This window comes from Ovis canadensis, chromosome 2 (genome assembly GCF_042477335.2).
Source record: "Ovis canadensis isolate MfBH-ARS-UI-01 breed Bighorn chromosome 2, ARS-UI_OviCan_v2, whole genome shotgun sequence".
In the NCBI taxonomy this organism is placed as follows: domain Eukaryota; kingdom Metazoa; phylum Chordata; class Mammalia; order Artiodactyla; family Bovidae; genus Ovis; species Ovis canadensis.
This window is the reverse complement of record NC_091246.1, coordinates 212,878,308-212,899,374: the sequence shown is the minus strand read 5'-3', so window position 1 is coordinate 212,899,374 and position 21,067 is coordinate 212,878,308. Positions and strand designations below refer to the sequence as shown.

The following is a 21,067-nucleotide window of genomic DNA, read 5'->3' as shown; positions in this document are numbered from 1 at the left end:
TCTCAGTTCTGTCTGACTGTGCCTACCAGGCTCCTCTAACTATGGAATTTTCCAGGAAGAATCCTAGATTGGGTTGCTATTTCCTTCTCCAGGGGATCTTCCCAACCCAGGGATTAAACCCGTGTCTCTTGAATTTCCTGCAGTGGCAGGTGGATTCTTTACCACTAGCACCACCTGGGAAGCCCCCACGCCTAGGTTAGGTCTTCTACATAATGAGTATGAGATGGGAAAACAGCAGATCTGGAAGACAACAGGTTGAGTATCCTTTCAACTTACAGTATTACCAACCTATTGGAACAATAACTAATCTTGGCCTCTTGAGTGTATGTGTTGTCATGGAAGTTTTCCAAAGCAGGATACAGCATAGTGTATGTTCAAACAAAGATGAGATACTTTAGAAATTCAGAAAATATTGTTGGATTTACAACAATTTGATTTGTACACATTTTTAAGAGCATTTTTAGCAAATTAAGTTTACACTGACCAGCTCCAGAATAGTCCACAGTAAATATTCTGGATTCTCTTAACTTTTACTTACTGAAATTTCCTTCTTTGAAGGGACTTAGCAGTTAAAAAGCATTTTATCCATGCTTTTTTCAGGCCTTAAAGAATTATTATTGCCATTTCATCATGGTAATAAAAAGAGGGACTTTAAAGATACATGCTCAAAAGTTGTTCATATAAGTTATGAAAACAATTGAAAAAATGGGTATTTCTAAGTTCTCATGACCAAAGGCCTTCTATAGCTGCTCAAAGCTTTCACAGAAAATTCTCAAATTTTGCCTCTGCTGTCCATAACCTCCACTGAACCAAATATATCTGTATTTGGCATAAAATCCAGGGAATTACCAAGATTTGGTGATTACATGGCATATATTTTTGTGTGTATATTAAAACCAAATATCTGGATCAATAGAATTTAGAACTTCTTTCCAAGATCTATCAGATCAGATATTCTGAACATTTCTATGGGATCACTGTAGGTAGTTTAATAAATTCCTTTTCAGAATGTATTTAAATATCACTATAACCAAATACAATAATATGTCACTCCAGGATTTCTGAATATAAGAGTATCTTTAAAAAACACTTTTTGAAAGAGCTGGTGTACTTTAATCTTAGAAGTTTGTCTAAATGACTATTGGAAACCATGCCAGTCAAGTGATTCATTTTATGTATTAATCCAGCTCAGCTGACAAGTAGTTGCTAATACAGCACTTCTAACATTGATTCAAGTCCCATAAAAGGATTTTGGCTCATAAAAATGCTGGCATGGCATAAGGATGTAGATGTTTCCATCTCTTGTCTCTAGGAATATAGTCATGGGCCAAATTTTGCCGGTGACCACAAGCATTTCTGGGAAGATACTACTACTACTACTAAGTTGCTTCAGTCATGTCCGACTCTGTGTGATCCCATAGACGGCAGCCCAACAGGCTCCCCCGTCCCTGGGATTCTCCAGGCAAGAACACTGGAAGATAGGTGTTATGAAGATCAAATAAACATACAGCTGCTAAAACTACCTACATCCCCCTGTATCTCTTACCTCATTTCTCTAAATAAGAGATATCTTGAAAGAAGGGTGGTAAGGATGTAGCCACTTTGCCTGATATTTGGCCTACTGCTGGCTCTTGCTCTCTCTGGTGTGCACAGTCTGATTTTACTTATTATTCTAGGAAAAAAGGCCACCTTTCCCCTAACACTTGCATCAATAGTAATTACTGGGATACAGAAAATCTCCTTTCATTTATTGAGATGGTTAGTACTATGAAAAACAGAAATCTGATAGCTTCTTTCTGTCAGCATAAAATGAGAACGTGACCTTGTCCTGAGAAACACCGTCTAGTAATAGTTTTCATAACTTCCATGCAGCGATGATCTAATAAGAATCTAAAAGTAATTAACTGGATCTCTTTTAGCCAACCAAAACCTTATTCAAAGACACATTTTTATCAGGATTTGAAGGGAACCATAAATTGGGGCATTCTGAAAAACTGGGATCTAATCCAGTCCACGATCTGATCAGGGTTCAGTGGTAATAATAAATTGGGACTATTAAAACTGGGAATCATTCCAACACTTTATTTTGCCCACACCACAGGACCTAAAATTCTATGGCAAAAGACAGAGATATTCAGAGAGGAGTAAAACCAGGCTGAATTAATCATTTGTATGTAATCATGCCAAAACATGGGTGTTTTCAACAGTTTAAATAGTGCAGAAGTTTAAGTTCAGTAAATAATTAATTATAGACAGTCTCTTGGCAAAGTAAAGAAATCAACCTTCTGGTTCCTTGAGTAAAATATGCACTCTTTTAAGGAAATAATAATGACAAAATCCTATCAACTCAATTGCTGCTCTATGTACTCAGGAGTATAATGCTTACGTAGGTTACAACATATAATATTAACTCAAAATATACTTTTTCTTTCTTCCTTAGAATACAATAAGCATCTTTATTTTTCAGTATGCACAAATGTTGGATAAACCCTAGCTTATTCTGGTTCTCATTTCAATTTCCAGTAACATAAAAATCTCCCATAATTAAATAAAATGCTGAGAGATTGGGAATAGATTTTCACCCACTTGTATTCTCAAACTCTAAACGGTTTCTGAATGTTTTTATTTCTCTAAGATGCATTTCGTTTATGTAGGGAACTTGCAGCTGCATAATTAAATCTTGGCTTGCCAAATATCAAAAACACATGTATCGATTTAAACGAAGGGAACAGGCCACAAGCAGCTCAGCTGATAAGGCAAGGGAGAAGTCTCAGCTCTTGGAAGGCTTCCTAAAGGAAAGAAAACTAAGAACCTTGAATTCAGACACTGAAACAGATTAACTTTCCTAAATCTTAGCTTCACTCTCACTTAGACATTCCATTCAGGCCAGTTGTTGAAAACAAGAGCCATATGTTTCCATACTTCTCTATGCTGAAGCTAAAGAGGTTGCCACTTTCCCCCCTCATCTCATTTATCCTAAGATTATAATAAGAGCTACAAAAATAACGTCTCACTAACACAGTAAATAAGCTCCCTTGCAAAATAAACTCTGACATGGTATAAGAGTAACAGAGGATTTTAGAGTGCAACTTCATTCCTTGCCGCCTCCTCCCCAATTGCAGTAAGAAGTTTTATTTTGGAAAATTTAATTCAGGATTAGTAATATGGGATTTTTTGTTCTTAACTAACTTATTAATTTATTTTAAAATTTTATTTATTTTCAAATGAAGGTTAATTACAATATTGTAATGGTTTCTGGCATACATCAACATGGATCAACCATAGGAATATGTATGTCCCCTCCCTTGTGAGTCTCCCTCCCACCTCTCACCCCATACCACCCCTTTAGGTTGTCACAGAGCCCCAGTGTGAGCTCCCTGAGTCACACAGTAGATTCCCAAGGGTCAGTACTATGGGATTTTAATGAAAGACAGCCTTTAGTCAATGGAGATTTCTCCTCCCAGTACAACAGTCTTAAATAAATGAGGAGAACATATTTTTCTTTAACTTAAATCTCCACCTGATTTTTGAGAAGGTATTAACAATACAAGTCCAGCATGCATGTTAGGTACTTTATAGGCTGGAGAATCTGTTTAATTTCAAACTCTGCAGAAGGTTACAAATTCAAAGTCTTAAGTATCAAACAACAGCAACAAAAGCACATGGTTTACTGACTTGCTAAAATCATCTCTTGCTTTTAGCTCACCATACTAATTTACATAATCTGAACGTTTGGAAAATGCTAATTTAATTTAGCTTGATAAAGAATTCTAGGAGAAATAATCTTTGAATATAATATTGGATTCATCCTTCTAGCAATGGACATAAGCGTTTGGAACTAATGTCTTATTATGGCCAGTCTCACTGGAGCATGAACAAAAATGATGAGTTTATTTAAAACAGGGCTTCACTGCCATGGATTGTTTGACTTGTGTCAAGAGGGGACACATGATCAGCTCAGGAAATCGAATAGGAGACTAAGAAAATCCTAACATGCAATTAGGAGCAAGAAACTTGGGCTTATACATTCAAATAAAAATAGTGCACATACTGCCATATGTACATAGCCAATTCACAAAAGGCCACTGTAGGGAGTGTAAAGTCAATGCTTCTATACTCATCTGTTTATAAATTTCTCAGACCCTGAGATCTGGGAGAGACCACAGAGATCATCTAAGGACATGAGCAGCATTAATGACACACAAGAGTTTTGATGGTATGTGGCTTGATGTATTTAACTATATTAATTTACATGGTTTTGCATTTATGTAACTTTTTATTTAATTGAATGTATACAGATACAAATAAGACAATGAAGATAATATATCAATGACTAAAGCTTATGAAAGTGATTCTAGTCCAGTCCTTTCCTGGTGCACTCATCCTTTCTCAGTGCAATCATCATTAGATATTTCCAGTGTCAATACACTTGCCGCTGCATGAGACACTCTAATTTGTCAGGATGTTTTCCCCTCTATTAAGCTGATGGCTACCTCTCTAAAAATAATTCCTCATTAGAATCTTCAAGAAAATAAATGAATAAATGAATAAGTAGAGAGAGAGAGAATGGAAAGAGAATGGAGGCTATAAAATACATCTAATTCCTCTTTTATGTTAATGTTCTTTAATCATGTGACGTCAACTAAGTCTGAACCTGCAGGCTGTGCGTTCCCATATCCTTCCATATTTTTCAAAAGACATGGATTTAATACTGCCATTTTCTGTGTGTGAGAGAGGCTTAGGGTATTCCAGGTGTGATCTGAGCAGTGTAGAACAGAAATTATTGTTTCTTCCTTCACTTTCATACATGAATTTCTGTAGCCTAGGCTGGATTAAGTTTCTGGCAGGCATATCCCCATACTGACTCTTGCAAAGCTTACCCTCAACTAAAACCATCAGGCAAACTTTTCATATATTCGGTATTAAGTCAAACCTTCTACATCCTGTGTTTGTACAGCTCATTTTTGGACCTGAACACAAGACTTTACATTTATTCCTATTATGTTCCTTTATATTTGATTCAGTCCATTGTTCCAGATGATTCTGTCATCGGACACACTGTCAACCCCTGCAGCTTTTTGGAATTTGAAATCTGATCAATAGGCACCATCACTGATGCCAATGCTCAGCAAGTCAGAGTTAAAAATAAATTTTTAGGGAAACTTTTTTCTTGTGAGCTTATATTGTTGGAATTCTGCTGCTGCTGCTGCTGTTACTTCAGTCATGTCTGACTCTGCGATCCCATAGAAAGCAGTCCACCAGGCTCCACCATCCCTGGGATTCTCCAGGCAAGAACACTGGAGTGGATTGCCATTTTCTTCTCCAGTGCATGAAAGTGAAAAGTGAAAGTGAAGTTGCTCGATTGTATCCGACTCTTCGCGACCCCATGGACTACAGCCTACCAGGCTTCTCTGTCCACGGGATTTTCCAGGCAAGAGTACTGGAGTGGGTTTCCATTGCCTTCTCCGATGTTGTTGGAACATTCACTAGCAATCTTTGGGTGTAGTTTCTCAAATAGCTAATAATCCTCTAGGCTTACATGATCTAGTGTATATCTCTCTGTATTAGCTACAGATTGTGAGACAATGCAATGCTAATGTCCAGGAGAGTATCACTACTCTTTCTGGAGTACAAACAGGGGTTTTCAGCCTCCACACCATTGACAGTTTGAGTTAGATAACTTATCATTTGAGGATGGGAACTGTCTTACGGTTGTACGATATGTAGCCATATTCTGGGCTTCTACCCAGTACATGGCAGTAGCAACTCACTCCCCACAGCCCCCTCCAAAGCTTTGGCAATCAACAATGTCTCAAGATACAGCCAAATGTTCCTTGGGAAGCAAATTTCCATCCTTCATACCCCTCCTCCAAAGAAATGAGAATCACTGTTCTAGGCTCTTTAATAATTCAATCCACCAGTTATAGGTTTTTGACCTTTTGATAGCTACAACTGAGTTTCCCTTGTGGCTCAGACAGTAAAGACTCTGCCTGAAATGCAGGAGACCCAGGTTCGATCCCTGGGTTGGGAAGATCCCCTGCAGAAGGAAATGGCAAGCCACTCCAGTATTTTTGCCTGGAAAATCCCATGGATGGAGGAGCCTGGCAGGCTACAATCCATGGAGTCACAAAGAGACGGACACTATTGAGTGACTTCAATTTCACTTATAGTTCTAGCTGTGAATAAGATATTCATATATATCACCAACACAGTTCCATATTAGGAGCTAGATACACAGGCAAATTAAAACAAGATATGGAAATCATAAGAAAAATAGTGAGAGGAATGGAGAAGGATGATATAACCCTAAAGTTTAGAGCTGATTAGTTTAGATTAACCGTTGGTTCAAATAGTTACAAGGAAATTGAACCTTCAAATTATATGATTTAAGAGGTAATCTATGAGGACTTTGTACCTGGATGCTCACCAAGGTATGAACACTGAAAACATGGAAACAGTCTGTACATTTCAAGATAAAAGAGGATAAATATATTTTGATATATTGATCTCACAGGATATTAGGCAGTCATCAAAATGACATAATTTCAAAACATTAATGACATTGGGAAATGCTCAACATAATAGGAACTCTGTGGAAAAAGTAAAATATATATGGTATGAATACCAAGTTTTCAAATAAAAAAATATACAGTAAAAAGATCATAAAATTATTAACAGTGGTTATGGAAGTATGATAGAATTTTGCCCGATTTTAACAATTAATGTCTTAATAAACTTATTGTCTTTGTAAGTTTTGTGTGCATGGGGGTATGGGTGGGGAAAGTGATTTATATTCTCTTAGATGAATGAGCACTGACAAGTGTTCCTCTTCGTTTGCATAAAGCATGCGAGTGAGGTAGGATGCCTCAGAGAGGGCGTGTAAGAAAGATGGCAACATTTCTAGACTGAGTTATTCAATCCTCTTGAGAAAAAAAAATCTGTATATCATTTTTTATAGAATGAGAAGAGCTTAATCTAATGTTCCAGCCAAATCCAGTCCCCAAAACTCAGTGTTTCTCAGACTGCTAAAGAATCGCATTGAGCATAAATATTAAACCTAGATTCCTGGCCTCTAACTCACAAGATTCTGATTCTGTAAATCTGGTGTGTCAGTAATTCTCATTTTTTCCACAAGCTCCCCAAGTGATTCATTCTGATTCAGGTGTTCCATGGGCCAATCTGAGAAACATAGCTATCTATAAGAAGTCATGTGTTTTGATTTGGATGATTGTTTTTTTTTTTTCCCTCTATTTTTGATAATTTCTTCCTGCTATACACTAAATAGAATTGGTATAGACCCTCAAGGGTGTGTTAGCCAACTGGCTCTTTGAGAAAACAAACCCAATTTACCATCATTTGCCAATTTCTGTGGTGTAAACATTTCCACCATGAACAATTTCAAGCTACCAATGGTTTAACAAGAAGCTCTCATAACTCTCGAAAGCTTAGTAATTGTCTTTCACAAATTGGTGCAGGCTGGTTTAAGCAATGTACAGTATATATTTTACTTAAGTGCTTTAAACTCTTTGAAAAAGGGATATGTTAGTGAAAAGTTATTATATCTATGACAGCTAGGATGAAGCAAGTAAGCAGTTGGATGGCTTAAATCTTCTTTACATAATAAATTTCAAATGTATTAGGAAAAACTGAACTTTGTAAACTTGTATACACTATTTCCTATTTTATTGTATATTTTTCCTGTGGCCAGGCCATGATGAGTGATACGTTTGCTGAGTTCTTTAGGAGTTGTGAATTGGTTTCCTATGGATGATAGAGAGCCAAGAAATGGGACTCCAGGGTTGAGAGTGATGCCAAATGTTCAGCCTTCACCTTTGCCCTTTATGGTCTTCAGGCCCTGAGCTGTTGAAATGTCCTTGGTCATCAATTCTATAGCACCCAACCATAAAATCAACTTCTCCTACTTCTTCCCCTCATAAATGATTAAGACAATGTTGTCTCTAGGAAACCCATATCAGATGTGTTTTATGTGTTCATGTGCGGGAAGTGGACTAAGTGGGGGCTAATAGTATAGCTCTTTAAATATTTTGACCAGACATATTTTAAGAAAATTGGACCTGAAACCTATATAACCAGCTGAGGTGAATTTACGGTCCTGCATTTAAGAACAAAACTCCCTCAGGCACCTGTTTCCTAAAGGCAAAACCAGAAAGGAAATGAACTTTTGCTTAAAGACAACTCACCTTATTTTATGAGTTATCAATTTTCTATCTGGCACAGGATTCCCTAGCTACTAAGAGGAACACCCCTCTTCAACCCCAAGCCAGCACTGAGCTGCAAAAAATGTAGTCTGCATTCTAGAAAATAGCTTAGTTTCTTGAAGATGAGGAAAGAATGTGGTGCTTCAGTAAGTGAAATCAGGGGAGCAGCAAAGATCTACGATGGGGACTCACCACACAGATGTCTTTGCCAATAAATACATTAAAATCTTAGCCTGAATTACATTTTACATTACAGGATTACTGAATCTTGGATTATGATGGAAAATTCATGTTTCTTCTCTTTGGGGCAACTCTGACATGTGAATAGTCAACAACAATGGAAAGTACTTGATTTCCTTTTATCTGCTCCACTGACCCTGAAACTGAGCTTATCAACCTCTCAAAAATGAGAAAGGGCTAAATAGCACTTTTTTCTTGCTATTGATAAAGTGAGCCTTCTCAATGGGAATAGACCACAAGATAGGGGTCAAAGGTTAACAGTTGGTACTCTTAGCATGCGCTGCACTAGAAAACACAATGAATAAGAAGTATGATTTTCTTAGTACACATGCTAGAAAATTAAAATAAGTACAAGTACAGACTTTTTAAAAACTGCAACAACTATTATTACTAATAGGCAAGGAAAAAAGTTGCACAAATCTGACATCATGCATGATCAAGTCAGTATCAAATACTTAGTTATAGAATAATCTCAGTCTTTCTCCAAGCTTCATCTAGTTGTGAACGCAAAGAATTTTCAGGAGAAGTATGAATATTCAATTACATATTTCAAAGTCAGACATTTATACATCTACTTCGGGTAAGAGCCAGAGTTAACATCAAAGATATGTGAAGGACTTCTTGTCTAAATGGAACATTAAGCTCCTTAAAAAGGAGAATTCAGCCCTTGCAAACTGTCATTTTTTCAGTAAATGAAACCGACCCTTTCACAGATGGGCAACATACTTTGTAACTTGCTGATGGCATAATAAAAGACACTGGCTTTTTAAAAATGAAGGGCATGTACTTTTCAAATTATAGTACCCAAATGGGTTTAACAAACTAAAATTAAGAAGGCATACAACAGCTTGACAAAAATTAGGAACAGACTATGGAAATTGGATATCTCTAAACATCAATATTCAAATGACTTAAAAAAAAAACACCCCAAACCTCCTTGTTTAAACCATGTTTAAACCATAGGGAACATATGCATTTATAGAGTCAAAACTAGGGGTAGCACATTTTGGAATTATAAGTACCAATAAAATAAAAACTTGAAGTCAATTTCTTCTCAAAATATAATAAAAATTCCCCAGAAAGGCAGATTTCATTTATATCGGGTATCTCTCCTTTTGCATCAGTCAACCCTTATGCATTTTAAAATAAGATTTCTCCACTTGACTGATACAATAACCAAATTAAACAAAGACCATGCACAAAAATAAAACAAGAGGCTTAGCATTTCTACTCACCTCTCACGTTCTTCTTTCATTTTTTCCAGTTCCTCTTCTCTCAGGCCACTCTGCTTCAGAGGACCTTTTTGCTCTGCCTTTCCACCCTTATCATCTTTCTTCTTCCCAAATCTAATGAAACATGGAGAACATGATTGTTAATGATAAGCATGTTCTTTCTGTGGTAAGTTGTAGATATTTATGAGATGAACTCATTAAAGTACAATTCTTTAAGCAATAAAACATCATTTCGCATACAATGGAAGTAAAAATAAGATACTTAGAGCAGAAAAATAATACAGTTACTGAAGTCCCCTCCCACTTCTCTCTTCCTTCTTTCCTTCTTTCTTTCTATTTGGCTACTGATTGTACAATCTGTACAAAATCATGTGATTAAAGACTAAAAATTTCAAACAATTAATTCAGTGGTGATTAAAAGAATTGAAAAGTTGTCATTAATATATAGCTAAAACCTAATCGATCTCTTAAAGAGGACTCCAGACTTCCAGGTGGCATTGGCATTGAAGATTAAACTCATGAGGTGATATAGTGATGGTGCTGGTAAAGGACTTTACCAAACACATAGTTCAATGTTCTAACCTTACAAATGAAGAACCAAAACCTCAGAGAGCCCTTGTTCCTTAAACAAACCCAAGTTCAAGGCAGGGCTGGGATTAGCATGTGGGTCACCTCCTACACTGCATATATGTCTTCAGGCTACACTCACTCTCCATGTAGCCACATGATGCCCAATTCAGCCCCGAGTCAGTGTGCTCTGAACACTTCTTGGTGCTGGGCATATGTGTAGTTAACTGGCCAGTGGTAATTTTACTTTCTGCCCCAGCTTTAATGAGATAATTGACATATAACATTGTGTAAGTTTACAATGTATTGATTTGGTATATATTAATTTAAAAAGAATTACAGCCAAAATATTAGCTACACCCTATATCCTGTCACATAGTTAGCTTTTCTTTTTTGTTGTGAGAACATTTAAGATCTGCTCTCTCAGCAACCTTTAACTGCCTGATACACTACTATCAGCTATAGTCACCACGCTGTACATTAGATCCCCAAACTTGCTAATCTTACACCTGGAAGTCTGTTCCCTTTGGCCAACATTTACTCATCTCCCAACCCCTGATAACCACTATTTTACTTATTTCTCTGAGTCTGATTTTTTTAGATTCCACATATAAGGGACATCAGATAGCTGTCTTTCTTTCTCTTATTTCACTTAGTATAATGCCCTCAAGATTCATCCAAGTTGTCACAAATGGTAGGCTTTCCTTTCTCATGACTAAAGAATATTCCATTGTGTGTTTGTATAAATACATACAACCATATGTGTGTGTGTGTGTATCAAGCTTATCTTCTTTATCCATTCATCTGTTGATGAACACTTAGATTGTTTCTGTATCTTGCCTATCATGAATAATGCTGCAACAAATTTAGGAGTACAGATATCTCTGAGAGATCCTAATTTCAATTCTTTTGGATATATATCTAAAAGTGAGATTGCTGAATTATATGATAGTTCTAGTTTTAATTTCTTGAGGAACCATTCATTGTTTTCAATAGTGGCTGTACTAATTTACACTCCAAACAAGAGTACACTAGAGTTCCCTGCAACTATGGTAGAAGAATTGGTGTTTCCTTAGCATTTTTTTGAAATGAAACTGCAAATTTTAAATTAAAAAAACCAGCTACAATTAATTATTGGTCTTTTATATTCTTAAAAGACAGGCATTTTTCCTGATAGATATTTTCTTGGGAAGCAGTCTCCCATAGCTTTGGTATTAACACACATGAAAAATGAATATGACCTGATGCTCTGCTGAGAACCAGGATAAAAGTCATTCTATTATGCACAGACTTCAGTTAAGGTAAAGACTCGTCTTAAATCTAGGGGAATCCCAGTTGTCCCTTGTTTCTTACTACATAGCTACAAAGTTTAACTCTGTGAGTATGCATTCATATCTTTAGCTTACTCATCCTATCTATATATCTATGTATCCATCCATCCTTCCAGCTATATACCCTGAGGATACTTTTCAAATTACACACATGCTTGGCTGACTGCCCCTCCCCCACTCCCATCCTTGTGCCCCAGCCTTTCAACACATTCATAGAGAGTCAGAATCTCCTCACAGGAGGATCTAAATCATAAACTTGTAAGAAACTCATTTCCTTCAGAATTTCATAGACGTGGCCTAATATTTGTCTCTTTCTGGATTCTGTTTCAAACCAAAGCAGAGATGGTTGGTCAAGTGGCAGCTCTGAGTATAACAGGTGGAAGATGGCACTGCTAACGTCCACAGTCACGGTGTTATTCAAGAACGGACTGCATCCTGCTTTCCGCAGAAGCCTCTTCCAGCCTTGACTCCTCTGTATACTTTTTCGCTATAATTTCAATTAGCAAATTCTCTTTCATGAGTTTCCTGTCTCTGCACTGCCATCTCTGTCTCTGCTCCTACTGCAGTGCTTTTGCTACATCCAGTCTAGTCTGAGCATTTGGGTTGGCTGACCATCAGCTTTAATTCCATCATTCCCGGCCTTATGTTTTTTGCTTCTTCCTCTTTCTTGCATCCTTCCCTGGATCTATTCCTCGTTCTCACTGAAGAAATGACCTGATCCCATTCATAGGAGTGAATAGAGAAGAGAGAAAAAATAGACAGAATATAAGAACATTAACTTTCAGATCATTCAGATTTGTTAATATATTCAGATCTCTCTTTAACCTACAAAGCAGGAATATCTAAATAATGTGTTTCCATGGATACATTCTTTGGCTCTTTGGATCCATGAAGAAGAGTCTTAGGGATCAACATTATTACTCTAAATTCCTTTATGTGAGAAGTTAGTACTTTGTACATCACTTAGTAAAATAGTTTTCCCTCAAAATGTCACCAAACAAAGTAATACTGAAGCAAAAAAAACCAATCAAAATTGTGGGGAGTGAGGGTAAAACAATGCCTCGGGAAACTGATGAAGGCCAAGATCGCCAAGATCTCTATAGATTTTAGGCTTGCTTTTCTGCTACATCTCAAATATTTTCTTCTAAATTTTGAGGTTTTAAGATTTTCTGAGATGAAGGTAGTGTCATTTTTGAATGGTAAAACGAACTTATATCCTCAGTTCAGTTCAGTTCAGTCACTCAGTCGTGTCTGACTCTTTGCAACCCCATGAATCGCAGCACACCAGGCCTCCCTGTCCATCACCAACTCCCAAAGTTCACTCAGATTCACGTCCATCAAGTCAGTGATGCCATCCAGCCATCTCATCCTCTGTCATCGCCTGCCCCCAATCCCTCCCAGCATCAAAGTCTTTTCCAATGAGTCAGCTCTTCACATGAGGTGGCCAAAGTACTGGAGTTTCAGCTTTAGCATCATTCCTTCCAAAGAAATCCCAGAGCTGATCTCCTTCAGAATGGACTGGTTGGATCTCCTTGCAGTTCAAGGGACTCTCAAGAGTCTTCTCCAACACCACAGTTCAAAAGCATCAATTCTTCAGTGCTCAGCCTTCTTCACAGTCCAACTCTCACATACATACATGATGACTGGAAAAACCATAGCCTTGACTAGACGGACCTTAGTCAGCAAAGTAATGTCTCTGCTTTTGAATATGCTATCTAGGTTGGTCATAACCCTAGTTGACTTTAATTTTTAGTATCACAACCAGCATATTATTTTTTCCTTCCTGTGGCTGAAGTATTCATTTGTACTGCAGTTTGAGAACAGCTTATTATGCCTCCATAAGAGTGAGGTATGTTTGATAAAGAAAAGGTTGAAAAAGCGAAAGTGTTAATTACTCAATCGTGTTCAACTCTGTGAACCCACAGACTGTATGTAGCCCACTAGGCTTCTGTGTCCATGTAATTTTCCAGGTAAGAATACTGGAGTGGGTAGCCATTCCCTTCTCCAGTGGATCTTCTCAATCCATGGATGAAACTTGGGTTTCCTGCAGTGCAGGCAGATTCTTTACTGTTGGAGTGACCAAGTTAGTTGTAAGTAAATTCTGCCAAGCATTTTCTTCTAAGCAAGAACCATCAATAATATTCAACTCAACCAATTCTATAAATATTATAAATGTTTTGATTTAAAGTTCATGATCATTTATTAAACTTTCTAGTAAGAAGAGCAGAAAGCTGTGAAATTTATTTCATTAAACAGAGAGAACAGTTACCAATTATCTTATTTTGTAAAGTCTGGGTAGGTTCGAAAACAGAATTATAAGACAATAATCTTCAAAAGGGCTCCCACATTGTTAAGATGAGGAAATTGAGACTCAGAGAAGTTAATTGCCTTTTATTTATTAACACACTGAATTCTTCTTTCCAGTATAGCAGTCAGACAACTTAATTATCAGTGGTGGCAGTGGTGGTGGCGGGAGTTGGGAGAAAACCATCAATTTAGTGAATTTTACAGGCCCTTGTTCTTTCATGCAGCCTCTTTTGGGGGTCATTTCATATCCATTCTTACTTTCACTGACATAAAAAGAGAAGAGTTGGGGAGATTCAAATACATTGATTCATCTCTCCATTAGCTATTTTTGTGAGAAAAGTCATGCAGACCTTAAATGGCTGAAATGACTGCTTTGCATTCTAAGGTTTCAAATATCCACTGCATTCCAGGCCTCCATTATCTATTACCTAGGAAATTTGAGAGTTGGCCATTCTGGGCTAGGTGCCTTAAGGAAATTGCTTATAGGTCAACCTTGCTTTATATAAAAGATATTTTCCTGAAGAATTCTGTGCAAGCATATGGTTTTAATCAACGAAATCGTACTTTCCATGTACCTGGAAAGCCTGTTTAAAGAATCTTGTGATGGATCTTTTCGTAAAGTGGAAAAATCACCTTTCAACATACTCTTTATGTAAATTTAGATTTTCATGAATTATAAGTTTGCTTCAAACACCTGTTCTTGTTTATTTTTACAGAGAGGTTATATGAATCGGCTTCATGGAAGACTAGTTTGCTTGCTTTCTTCTTCTTTCATTCACGCATTTGTTTTAAAAAATATTTCTTAGGCATCTCTTTTGTGTCAGACATTGTCATAAGCACTGGATGTAGGCTGATATTTTATTGGGATACAAAAGAAGACACTGCCCTCATAAAATTACATTCTGACAGCGGAGACAATCACCAAACAAGTATCAATATATAAGTTGTGAAAAGTGCTATGCAGGGAGTTAGGAGAGAGAGTAATAGGAGAGAGACCGGTTGGGGAGGTCTTTAATGAAGAAATGACATTAAAACCATAACAATAAGGGGGATAGATTCCAGACAAGCAGAGATAGGAGATAAGCCTGTGGATGAAGGAAGAGGACATGACAAGCTTGATGGCTGGTGCATTCTGAGCAGTGAAAGAAGGCCAGTCTCCAAAGCAAGGAGAACAGAAAGGATCTTTGTATAAGATTCGGATGGAAAGAATGGCAAGGTGCTTGGACTGCAGGTCTGAGAGATGCCTAGAGTTTATTATAAGAATGACAGTAGATCATTTTTTAGTGATTCAAAGAACAGAGAAGCTGGTAAGGAAATTGGTTGATTTAAAGAATTGGTAGGGGAGCAACAGAGGGGTAATCAAATAATTTTAAGGAGAAGTGCTACAAAGTTATGCACATTTAAAAAAATCATCCTGGTTGCTGAAGTAACAATGTGCCATATAAAAGCAGGAAAGCTGCCTGGGAATGGCTATAGGAGTGTGGGCGAAAGATGATGGTGGCTTGGATGACTGGAAGCTGCTGAGAAGAGAAGACAGTGATTTGGAAATGATGGGCCAATGAAGAGACAATCAGAAGTTCACTTCTAAGCAGTTATTTTAGTGCCTTTGGGAAATCCAGATGGAAAATCTGAGGACAAGGACTGAGCTATGGGCGCTTTAACATTTAAACGTTGGATGGTATACAAGGCGGACAGAACAAGCACAGTGCGAGAGACAGGAAGAAAGTTAGGAAGATGTGGTGTAAGACATCTGAGAGAAGAGGGCTGGGAGGACGAGGACATGGTCAACAGATGGGAATACTGTTGAGAAGTCCATGAGCTGACAGCTTGAAAAGGTTCATTAGGTTTGGCCATCTGAAGCCAGTCATCACCCTGGCAAGGTTCGAGGGTGTGACGTGAGCAGAAACCAGATGGGAGTGATCTTAACAGTGAATGGCAGGTAAGTACAAAAGTGTCTCTGTGTGTACAACCATTTCGAGAGGTTTGGCTGGTAGGCGGTTTCTGGAAATGGGGTGAAATGTTGAAGATGGAGGTTTTCAATTTGGCTCCTCTCCGAAGACTTTTGTTGGCTGATAAGAAGAAACACCAGAGAGTATTTATAGATGAAAGAGAGAATACTGCCATTTTTTCTTTTAGCATGACAAAATATACTTAACATAAAATCTGCTAGTTGAATCATTTTTTAAGTCACTGGTCAGTGGCATTAAGTATATCCACATTGTTGTGCAACCATTAACCACCATCTCTCTCCAGAACATTTTCATCATCCCAAATTGAAATTTTGTACCTATTCAATCGTAACTCCTCCTTTCTCCCTCCCCTAGCCTTTAGTAACCACTATTCTACTTTCTGCCTCTATGAATTTGTTCTTGGTACTTTATATAAATGTAATCAAACAATACTTGTCCCTTGATTTCTGGCTTATTTCACTTAACAGTATGTCTTCAAGGTTCATCGATTTTGTAACATGTATCAGAATTTCCTTCTTTTTAAAAAGGCTGGAAAATATCCCATTGTATGTAGTGTATTGTATCTGTTTATCCATTATCTGTCAATGGACACTGGTGTTGTCTCACCATTTTCCTCTCCTGATTAATGTTGCTATGGATTTTAGTATAGGAGAACAAAGTTCTTGATAATGGCAAGAAACTCAGAAAAAGTAGCAGCTAGGAGATAAAACGTCATAGAACTGATAAAAGGGAAGTGGAGGTGTTCCTGGGTAATTTATCCGTTAATGCGATGCAACACATATAAGAAAAATGACTCCTATCCATAAAAAGAGATTTCTTGGTGTAAGTTAATAAATCAAAGGAAATAGAATATCCAAGGTGGAAAAGAACCTCAGGGAGGGTTGTAGAAAAATACTGAAACAGACCTTACCTGGATTCCTATTTTGCTTATGTAGGGAAGGGGTTTCCCTGATGGCTCAGCAGTAAAGAACCAGCCTGCAAGGCAGGAGACGTGGTTTCCATCCCTGAATTGGGAAGATCCCCTGGAGGAGGGCATGGCAACCCACTACAGTATTCTTGCCTGGAGAATCCCATGGAGAGAGGAACCTGGCGGACTCCAGTCCATAGGGTCACAAAGATCAAACATGACTGAAGCAACTGAGTAAGCAAGCATGCGCTATGTAGGGGAGTCCTAAATAACTATCTGGGGAAGCAGAATTTAATAATGGTTCATTCAGTCATTCAGACATTTACTGTGCACCCATTACATATCATATGGGTTAGGCATATGGCATTCAACCATTAATAATGCGAGTCATTAGGTAGATCTCTAACTCCTCCATCCAACTAATTGAATAAGGTTCCAGCATCCTATTGGTTTCCACACCAGAAAGATTTTAACCTAATTCTTAGTATTGGTTCCCTAATCTCTCAGCAAATATTTTGTTTCTATTTCTTTCCTTGAGCTTTCTAGATGAAGATGACTGTCAAATCCTTCCCAGATTCCTATGCACCCTAATAATCCCAATTCACAAATTTATAGCTCTATCTCTGACTTTTTCTACCTCTAGTCTCATATTTCATTCACTTTTTCATTCTGCTAAGTTGTATGGGTCTACAATTTTCTTCCTTGATCCCACTGGGCAATTTATGTAGGTATCAGTGACCACTCTTCTTTCTCTGGGCACAGACTATATGAAAAGAATTCTGAGCAATGGCTTAGGAGAACTTAAAAGTCAGGCAAGGGAAAGGTTCAGACACTCTTATTCCAAATTAGTGGTGAGCTTGAATCCAAGGAGAGGTGAAAGTTTGAAACCTAATGTATTTCTCCCACAATTAAGAAATACCTTTGGATATCATTGATGCATTTGGAAAAGGCTATAAGACCCAGTCATCAATAATATTAAAAATCTGTGGAATGGAGTCAGATATGAAAATGCACAAACCTCACAGTTGTAGTATTTTCTGGACTCAGATAATGGTTCATTCTCCCTGTAACTAGTATACTTTTAAATTATACATGATATTGCCTTATCATGGTGTTAATTATATAGCTTGAAAGAGCTCAAGCAAAATATAGGGGCAGAGAAGTTCATAGACCTTTGACTATGTCTCTATAGTTTACTCTGAAATTCACCCATAAAAGGTTTCTGTTGTCTGATATATTCCAAATTGGGTTCTGAATTAGCATATGCATATGCTTACGAAATTAACTTCTATGGATTGCAATCTCATATGATTTTTCTGCACTTCAACTATTGCTTCTAAAATGTATGTCACAAATGTCTTTACTTGTTTACCTTAGATGGTTCCCATCGTACCTAAGAATTAGTGAATTTGATAAAAATACAATGAAATTGAACAAATAGAGAGCTTCCTCCCTCTTTTGGGGGGTACCTAAGGGCATTGCCTGCTGCTGCTGCTAAGTTGCTTCAGTCATGTCCGACTCTGTGCAACCCCATAGACGGCAGCCTACCAGGCTCCCCCGTCCCTGGGATTCTCCAGGCAAGAACACTGGAGTGGGTTGCCATTTCCTTCTCCAATGCATGAGAGTGAAAAGTGAAAGTGAAGTCGCTCAGTTGTGTCTGACTCTTTGCGACCCCATGGACTGCAGCCTACCAAGCTCCTCCGTCCATGGGATTTTCCAGGCAAGAGTACTGGTGTGGGGTGCCATTGCCGTCTCCGGATAAATCTACTACTTCCTTTGAAATCAACTTTTCCATCCCTCATCCCCCTTAAACAGCTACTTTCCTCATTCCCAGGATGTGATTCCTAAACTGGTGGTCATGACGACTCTTCATTCCAAAGTGAGGAGTCTTCAGACCTCAGATGTGTTGATGTTTGTTTTTAGGATTGAAAAGCAGGGAGGTCCTGGAATATTCTAGGATTTCTGTCTAAGTGGATGAAACATCTGGTAGAGTCTTCAGCAGTTCTTTGGCTCAATTCAGCAGCTGGGAATCTTTGAACTATTGATAATTTGCTTTCTCAGACCGAGGAGCTAAGGAAACACAATGGGTTTGGAAACACCAACTACATTCAGAATAATTCTAGAGGGTCCAGAAAGCAAAGCAAAATGCATATCACCAATAACCCGTCTTCCTAGAAATAAACACACAAACCAGGGACAAAGGCCTCTGGAAGACAAGACTTGTGAGAACCAGTGAAGGAGTTGGTGAGCCATTGGACAGTTAACTTTTGCAGAACCCTTTTGTAGCGACTGAAAACTCAACTCTGAGATTATTAAAGCAGTGCTTGGTTAGCAAAAACGGAAAAAAAAATATGAAAAAGGGGCCAGAAATTAAAATTAAATGAAAATAAGCGTGAATGAGTGAGGAAGAAAGATAAAGATACTAATAAGGTATGATTTTCAGATCCACACGGGGACTATAAAAAGCTTATTAACTGTCATGACCACACTGGGTTTTAAGTTATTCAGTTCCTCTGCTTTCCAGAAGACGAAACACTCTTCAGGAGCACACTGAACTTTGATTAATTGCTTTCATACGCGCTCACGGGCTTTAAGACATTTCAGGCAAGAGCCATAGTGATTCCGACTTAAATGCTTCTGATTTCTGGGAACTATATTTAACAGGAGCATTAAAGAAATAGAGCTTTTTGCATTTTTATGTTTTCTTAATAGTTAGAAAGGCTTTTCTTTTATTAAATGTTTACTTATTTCAAAGCAGCAGAATATGTGGCTTCTTCCTTTCTATTTTTATTACTTTTAAGTGTATCTTTAAATGTCTCTGAAGGCTGCTTGAGTGCAACTGATGGTCTGCATAAAACCCTAATACGGATCCAAAGAGACCACATGGCTAGAATTCAGACTTCGGCCAACAGCCAGATAATGCTTTCTCATCTGGGTGCCCATGGTATCTTCTTTCTCCTCATTCCTTCCTTTTCTCTCTCTCTTTTGTCCCAGAAACCCAAAATCTAGGCAAAGAAATTGTTCTGAGACCACATCATATCTCATGTCGCAATTTCTACTAACTACAGGCTCCTGTGGCCTTCCTAAGGTCAACCTATTGGGGCTCACTCCAGGCTGACCATGGACTCATCCTGCAGAAGGAAATCTCCCTCCACAGGAAATATTTCTGAGGTCCATTCACTGGCAGGTGTGGGTCATTTCAGCAAACTGCCTGGGAAGGGAAACACTGACTCACATCCATGAAAAGAAATGCAGGGAGGGCTAACTAAAAGCTCCGTGGAAATGGGAGGTCTCATTAAGAGTCACTAATAAACTGTCAAATACAATTTATTCAATGGCAAAAATTCACATCCATGTACTCTGTATAAAGTCCATTATCAGAAAGAACTGATGACGATGCCTAACTCATTACGTGGAAAGAACAAAAGGCCAAGAGTATTAAGAAATGACTGTGGGATTTTTTTGGTTTGTTTGGTTTGATTTGGGTATTTTTTTCTCCTGGCACAGTGACTATGCAAAGGACCATTTTAAAGGAAATCCAGGATGTTACTGCTCCATCTTCAGAAGTTAAGAGAAACAAGTCGAATTTCATCTGCACTAAAGAAGAATAAAATAAATAAAATAAAACTAAGCTCCATACCCAGTCTAATGGGAGTGAAACTTATCTTTATAAATCTGATTAAACAACAACAAAAAAATGATCACTTCTTTGATGCTCAAATTAGCATCTTTTCTCTAGCATACTGAATTAATTAGTGGAGTGACAAAAGACTTAGTCCATGTAGGATCAAAGCTGAAATCATATTTATCTGAAATTGAAAATTAAGAACACAGTTTTATTCCTCTATAGCTCGTGTACTGTTTTTTCATTTTCTCTATATTCGAAACCTTCTGTGTGTCACATGAAGTATAACTAGGACTTTTTTTTTTCTTTTCACAATATTCTTTTTAATGTATAAAATTTTCACTGAAAAGAAAAAGAGAACATCATAGAATTTCTTTTTTTTTTTTCCCCTGGGGGTGGGAAACTTTTTCATTGTGCCCTAAAAATTTAAATTATGTCACTTTTTTTGTCAAGCATTTATTGTACAAATACAAAAGAAGCAAAATAATTAATGCACGATGGATCTGGTAAGAGAGCCTTAAATAATAGAAAGGAGTTATTATATCGATTCTTAATAAGTGATACTAAGTTTAAAACTGCTCTTAAAAGGTAGATGCTCTCTTAACTTTGGACTGGTTTTCTTCCCTTTTTCTGTAGCAGAGAAAGCAATTTTGAAAAAGGGAGAATTGT

The 21,067-nt window shown here is 37.6% G+C and overlaps 1 protein-coding gene across 5 annotated transcripts in view; it reads right to left on the bottom strand.

Annotated features, from left to right (window-relative positions):
* Positions 1-21,067, bottom strand: part of PARD3B (par-3 family cell polarity regulator beta) — a 1,167,593-nt gene that overhangs the window by 231,694 nt on the left and 914,832 nt on the right. For all 5 annotated transcript variants that reach the window (XM_069578084.1, XM_069578083.1, XM_069578085.1 and 2 more), the window contains exon 19: positions 9,695-9,805. In XM_069578084.1, the coding sequence (XP_069434185.1) occupies positions 9,695-9,805 (111 nt within the window). The remainder of the gene's footprint in view (positions 1-9,694; positions 9,806-21,067) is intronic.